The sequence below is a fragment of the Oncorhynchus nerka genome, linkage group LG7 (genome assembly GCF_034236695.1).
Source record: "Oncorhynchus nerka isolate Pitt River linkage group LG7, Oner_Uvic_2.0, whole genome shotgun sequence".
NCBI lineage: Eukaryota > Metazoa > Chordata > Actinopteri > Salmoniformes > Salmonidae > Oncorhynchus > Oncorhynchus nerka.
The window spans coordinates 63554558-63562057 of NC_088402.1; the positions used below are offsets into that span (position 1 = coordinate 63554558).

General features: G+C 47.3%; 1 protein-coding gene across 9 annotated transcripts in view; it reads left to right on the forward strand.

Annotated features, from left to right (window-relative positions):
• Positions 1-7500, forward strand: part of LOC115132167 (extracellular sulfatase Sulf-2-like) — a 189243-nt gene that overhangs the window by 153777 nt on the left and 27966 nt on the right. For all 9 annotated transcript variants that reach the window (XM_065020702.1, XM_029664476.2, XM_029664477.2 and 6 more), the window contains 3 exons: positions 77-316; positions 3435-3586; positions 4567-4736. In XM_065020702.1, coding sequence (XP_064876774.1) covers positions 77-316; positions 3435-3586; positions 4567-4736 — 562 coding nt within the window. The remainder of the gene's footprint in view (positions 1-76; positions 317-3434; positions 3587-4566; positions 4737-7500) is intronic.

The window sequence follows — 7500 nt, forward strand, 5'->3', positions numbered from 1 at the left end:
TGCTAGTTACATGTCTGCCTGGAACAGATCTGACCCCTGTTTGTGTTTCTCTCGCTCCCTCTCTGTCCCTCCTCAGGCTCCATGCAGGCTATGAATAAGACCCGACGTATCATGGAGCAGGGCGGGACTCACTTCTCCAACGCCTTTGTGACCACGCCCATGTGCTGTCCTTCACGCTCCTCCATGCTGACGGGGAAGTACGTTCACAACCACAACACCTACACCAACAACGAAAACTGCTCCTCCCCCTCCTGGCAGGCCCAGCACGAGACTAGGACCTTCGGAGTGTACCTCAACAACACCGGCTACAGGACAGGTCAGTGGTCCGTACAGAGAGACACACACACACAGACGTACAGACAGGCACGCATACACACACACACCTGAGGCAACCCAACTCTCTGAAGGCATGTATCTCCTATTCAATTAAGCCAAACACTCATTTAATTGAGAACTCAAATATTTGTCATAATTAGGTTACACATTGCACACCCTCAGTGAAAGCCATTAGATGGGTTTTCCACTGCCTGGTGTTCTGTTCTCTACTGATGCTGAGTTTGCTAGCTAGGCAGTAGCCTGAGTGGGGCTGAGAACACTGTGGGCTGTGCCAAATAGCACCCTATTACCTATAAAGTGCACTACCACCCTATGGGCCCGGGTCAACAGTAGTGCACTATAAAAGGAATAGGGTGCCATTTGGGATGCACACCGGGCCTCTCTGAGTGGATGGCCATTATCTGTGATGGGCTCCACTGTTTCACCTACACAGACGCTGACATTCTGTGTCTCGTCCACTCTGTTCCTATTGCATCAGGTAGACCTATCTACAGTCATAACAGAAGAAACGACATGTCTGGAGCCAGCTCTTCATGCTCTTTTTCCTGTCCTCCAGAAATCACTGGAATTATGGGAAGAACACACACAAGCATGCACACACACACACACACACATGATCAAGATGGCGCCGACAGAGAGGGTCGCCTCGCTTTTAGTCCTTAGGAGACTTTGCAGTGTTTCGTTTTTTTTATGTATCACAAGCATTTCGCTACACTCACAATGACATCTGCTAACCATGTGCATGTGACCAATACAATTTGATTTGATTTGATCCGTTATTGTTTAATGCGCACACGCGCACTCAGTTTCAAAACACGCATTTGATGATGTGGTTATGTGCTCCTTCCACAAACATTTAAAGTTAAATCTTTGTGACTCGTTCCAAAATGAAAGGAGAAGCTCTGCACTACTGTCCCAATGTCGTATTGCCACACGCATTCTTTGAAATCCTGATCAGGAATGTAGAAACTCAACAGAGTTTACAATCAGTCCAGAAAATGGCACTCGGTGACAACTAGACATGCTGTAGCGTCTGTTCCAAGTAGACTCCCTAGAAATCCTCCATGTTCCCACGGACGGAAACAGCAACCCACGTCTGTCTACACCGACGTCTTGTGGCAGCCCATCAGTTCTGTGTTCACGTTGAGCCCCTGAAGAACTTCCCTTTCCCTCGGAGGGATGCACTGTGGCTGGGCCAGTAGTGTGTGGTTGGTGGTGCTGCTTACACTCTAACTCTGCTGATTTAGAATCAGGTCCCCCGCTGTGCTGTCCATATAATCGTATTATGATCTAAAAGACTAAACTGATCCTATATCAGAAATCCTAGACTCTTTGCAAAAACAGGCCTGTTAAGAACAAACTGTTTAGTTTTTTTAACTATTAGAAAAATCACCAGGTGGAGAAACTCTATGTATGTATACTCCAAGAATATTGGGACAGTGGTTATGCACTTCAGCACCTTGGATTTGAAATGATACAATGACTGTGGGGTTAAAGTGCAGACTGACAGCTTTCATTTGAGGGTATTTTCATCCATATCAGGTGAACCGTTTAGAAATTACAGCACTTTTTGTACATAGTCCCCACACTTCTACATTCATGTGGATGCTACCATGGTTATGGATCATCCTGAATGAATCGTGAATAATGAGGAGTGAGAAAGTTAGTCTCGCAAATATACCCCGAGACATGCTAACCTCTCACCATTACCAATAACAGGGAAGGTTCGCATTTTTGGAGGGGTATGATATTTGTACGTCTAACTTTCTCACTCTCGGAGCGTTCAGAGCGCACACTGGACGCTCTGGCCGAGGAGTAGGGTTGATCTGAGCGTTGATCTTGACCTAACAACAGCAGTCAAGCACCCAAGCTAACAGGCTAACGTTGGCTAGCTTGCTAACTACTTCCAGACACAAATGAGAGAACACCCCTCTCTGACCATTTTACTCACCTTAGCAAAGCTGGTTAGGCTGTTTTCATGTTATCCAGAGCGTTGGTGACTAACTGTGCTGCTGGCAACAATTTAATGAAGCTTTTTTGCCAATGTTTACTGACACCGGCCATATTCAACGGGTGTTGAGCGTTTGTAAATTCGGCCGTCATTCTGCTCTCTGGCACACTCAGATGAGAGTGCTCTGGAATCGGAGCAGGTAACCAAGGAGAATTTACCAGCTACGTCTATCGACAGTTGTCGCAGTGGCATCATGAACATTCTATTGATATGGTTACTTGCATAGTGGAGAGCAACACTTATGCAGTTCTACTACGTGATATCTTTCATAAAAGCCCCGTTCGAAGCGATTACCTACACATACTGACGAGCTCATGTTATAGACAGAAGAGTGCTACAGTACAGGGCAGACCAATCCAAACCATCTCTCGGCATGTCCAGCCCACTCATGATCTCATCCAATCATGGCTAGCGGGAAGGTTGCTGTCTTTTTCTGTAGCTATACCAACTAGGCTCGTAATTTAACAATTGTATTCATATTTACAGATGGCACACACGTTTGGTATGAAGACACATGAAAGTTCACATGTTCCAGAAGGGATTTCTGCCCCAAAACTAATTTTGATTTTTTTTAAAAGTTCATCCTGTGAAGTAGTGGTGCACGACATACACCTAGTCTCCTGAAACGAGTCACAATTGTTGTTACTAAGTATTGTTTGTTTCTTGAAAACTCAAGAGATTTCATTCTGCAAAATGTCAAATAAATAATGTAGTATTCACCCTCAGCTACTTCCTGGTAATCCACCTGGAGGGGAGCAGATCAGTCTTGTCTCTGACATTTATCCATTCCAAATTCAGCAGAAGCAGCAGTAGCAGCACTTGGGACAGCCAGAGCTTTTTACTTCCCATGCTTATGCTTTCATCGATCCGTCTGTTGGTTTGTTAGTGCACCCGCAACAGCTGAATCATGAGTATTGACGTACGTGTCAGTGACATTTCAGCCTCCACCGCCCAATCCCTCCTTCCTCCATCCATCCTTTCACAAGAAAAGCAAATGATGAAGTGTGCAGATGAAACCAATTAGATTGGATGTAACTAAGTGAATTGAATTGGCTTGTTTGCCTTTGTCCTGTGGTCCACCATGTAGGCTTCTTTGGGAAGTACCTGAATGAGTACAACGGTTCCTATATTCCTCCTGGATGGAGGGAGTGGGTGGGGCTGGTCAAGAACTCCCGCTTCTACAACTACACCCTGTGCAGGAACGGAGTCAGAGAGAAACACGGCTGCGAGTACCCTAAGGTCTGTATAATATCTGTGTGTGTGTGTGTTACTTCTCTGGTGCTGTGCTTTGCCTATGGCTGTGTGCACGATATAATCTAGGGTTCAGATCTTACATCAGCCATCAACAATGACCCAGTCTTCATTTCCCTACATTTACCCACTGTGTCTTCTCTCAACATGTTTCCCAACGGCATAGAAATATTGAACTGTCCTGTTTCCCAGCACCACCCCATAGCCTGTCCAGCACAACACCTGGTCCCAGTTTAGTTCTAGTGGAGCCTGCCAACTCTTTCCAGGAATGGGTTCCTCCCACAGTAGAGAGGGATGGAGGGGAGGAGCAGGAACACTGCCCTGCAGATGTACACTACCTGTTCACTATAGGCTCTATCTCCATCCCTCACGGCCACTGTCTCAGAGAGGGGGTAAGAGAGTAGGGGCGGGAGGAGGAGAGGAAAAGAGGAGTGTGGAACACTGCCCTGCATATTCCCCTTGGCTCGTTCTCAGACCACCATCTGGAACCTTCTCCTTGTCATTCCAGTCTCCGATCTCATGGAGGAAGAGACATCTCTGAAGAGGCTATTTACTGCAATAGTATATTAGTTACACATCTGAAGTGTTTTATGAAACATTGTCCTGGAAAGGAAAGGGAAAGGGGGATACCTAGTCAGTTCTGAATGCGTTCAACTGAAATGGGTCTTCCGCATTTAACCCACCCCTCTGAATCAGAGGTGCCAAGGGCTGTCTCAATTGACATCCACGTCTTCGGTGCCCCGGGGAACAGTGGGTTAACGGAGCAGAACAACAGATTTTCACCTTGTCAGCTCGGGGAATCGATCCAGCAATCTTTCGGTTACTGAGAGAGCTAGCATGTGGTGACTTGCAAGAATCTGTTTATCAAGAGAGTCCAGCTGATAAAACAGACATTTGTGGAAAGTGTATTTACTGATGTCCCCTTTCGTTGTGAGGATGTTAAAAATCTATATTTCATCTTCTTGCAGGACTACTTTACGGATCTCATCACAGAGGACAGCATCAACTACTTCCGTTCCTCTAAGAGGATATACCCACACCGGCCAGTGATGATGGTGATGAGCCACGCTGCCCCACACGGGCCGGAAGACTCCGCACCGCAATACAGCACTGCCTTCCCCAACGCATCCCAGCACATGTGAGTGTCTGGAACACACGAGCAAGCATGCACAGATTGCACGAACCATGAAGTGGCTTTACTGTGTAAGGAAACAACATCATTCTGACTCCTGCACTTACAAAAGCAATAACATTAACCTTTTATGCAGTGATGTTTTCATGGGATGGCGGCATAAATGTGAGGCTATCGGGTATAAAACAAGGTATCTTGTGTCAATGAGTAATGTCGAGAACTATATATGATTCCAAGATAAAGCAATATTTCCAGTTCTCTCCTTTTCTCCGAATCTTCAAGGGAAAGCAGTAATCGGCTCCAGTGAACAATGTGTCACTTTCCCCCTGTATTCTCTCTCATTCTCTCCCTCTCTCTCTTTCCCCCTCCCCTTCCCTCTTTCCCTCTGAAAAAGAGCGGACTCCGATAGAGATGCCAGTTTAGATATAGGTTCAAATGTCCCGGCGTCGCGGTTTAGAATGGCCAGCAGGAGACATGGATACAATCAACATTTTATTACCACACACGGCAAACAGGAAGAGGAGACGAGTAGCTGTGAAAGTGGTTTTATGGTCAGTGACGCACTAACACACAGTTGGGGTCAAGATGTGAGTTGAGGTGGAGGACAGGAGTTTATAGAGGTCGTCTCAACCTGCCCTCCTGTAAACCACTAAAGAGCTGAGAGGCAGAGTTTTTTTTGCTGCTCCCAGGTAGAGCCTCTGATTGGCTGACTAGGTCATGTGACTCATGTGGTTGGACCTAGCAACCGAGTGTTCCAGGAGCAGGGGTGTGAACGTTGGGGGGGCAGAGTGTCTGTGAACAATAGAAAGCCCATCCCCCCAGTACCTCTACTCTCTTCGGGGTAATAACGTTTCTTAAAGTTGTGTCTCTGAGAGAGGGTAAGAGAGGGCCCTGAGAAGTACTCATGGGCAACTGTAAGGGTGTTCTACACCCTCCCTCCATCTATCTTTGCACACACTAGTACTCTCATTGCAGTCATATCCATCAGGGCTTGTCGGTGCCATTCCCAGCCATGCTGGGTTGTGTGTGTGTGTGTGTGTGTGTGTGTGTGTGTGTGTGTGTGTGTGTGTGTGTGTGTGTGTGTGTGTGTGTGTGCGTGCACTCTGTGGGCTCTCACTCCTGCCTCTGAACAAATACGTGTTCACTTTCTTAAACACTGAAACACAGGCATACAAACAAACACACACAAATGCACACATCAACACACATTGTATCACTGCTCTGTGCTTTAGATTTCGAGGCATCCCATGAGGCACAATCAGCGTGTAGTGGCTGTGATCGCTGTATCGTGTCTAAGGCACCCTGCAGTGCTGCGTCTGAACTGGGCACACTGCAGAGAACTGTATCCCACAGCCCTGCCTGGACACAACACTACACTGCACAGCCTGTTGGCATGTGTTGCTGTTGTAATTTGACCCCTGAAAGTCTGGAGCTGGGATGGGAGGCTGCTCTCTCGCCCCTACTCACCTTCTCCCCTCAGGTGCACCCTGTTCCCTGCTATCTCTCTCTCTCTCTCTCTCTCTCTCTCGCTCTCTCTGATAATGCCAAACTCTTCCCCCTCATCTCCTCCTCTCACCCTCTGTAGCTCTGGGCTGATGGTAAATGAAGGCAGCGATGCACATATCATGTACACTGTCAGAGATGGCACTGGCTGATTTCACTGCCTGTCGGTCCCTGACTGGGCCTGCTGGGAGATTACACTGTGATGGGTGTAGGGTGGAACGGGCTGGGAGAGGAGGGGGAGAAGTGGGGAGGTGATGGCTGATTCCTGCTTCCTGTAGAAAGTCACGCCCACACTGCATGTAGGACAAAACAAACAGGCGTGCCCTCCGATACATAGCGGATAAACAGTCAGGGGGCTTCGTCTGGCTAATGCAAGGCAGAGAGAGAGAGGAAAGGATGGGAGGGTGGAGGAGAGACTGGGGGGGACAGAGAGGAGAGAAAGAAAGAAACTGGGGGGAGAGAGAAGGTGAGCGAAGGGAATGAGGAGAACAATGGGGATATAAGATAAATGGTGACAAACAGAGAAAGTAAAGAGAAAGATCAATGAGTGTTTGGCAGGTTGTTGTTAGTCCGTGGTCGTGATGAGCAGGGAACAAAAAGCAAACAGTGGTCCATGTAGCCTGTACAGATCCAAGAATGGATTATTCTTGTCCTAATGGCTTTTAAATGTCCTGACGTTCTATTAATCCCCGTTTCATAAAGAGTACCCCTCTCTCTCTCTCTCTCTCTCCCTCCGATCATCTTTATAGTCCTGATAGGAACTCTCAGTCCAGAGCCTGGTGTTCCTCTCATCTGTCCCCTCTAACAGTACAAACCCATTAGTTGGAGTGTCAGCTGAGCCCGCTCTAATGCCACTCTTGCTTAGTGGTGTGTTATTTTATGTGGTGGTGTTTATTTTTTAATTGCCTCAGTACTCTCGCTGTCTCCTCTGTAGAGGGCTTTAATTTTCTCTGTTTCAATCACGCTGGAGGCCTGTCCTCCCCTTTACCGCTCTCTGAGGAACTTTTCACTTTATACAGGACTATGTTTTTAGTTTGGGCTCTCTCTAACTCGCAAGGAGTTTTCTCCCCTGTAGCACCTTGTGTTTTGTCCCTGTGGTCCAGACTGTTAGCTCAACCCTAAGAACCCCTCCAAAGAACCCCTCCTTGTCTTTCATGAATTCATCAGAACACCCTTGGCCTCCCTATAGTTACCCCAATAATCCACCATGTCAAATTCCTCTGTGCCCCTGTTCAGTTTGCCCTGCTTGGCTACAAAGCGAGCACAA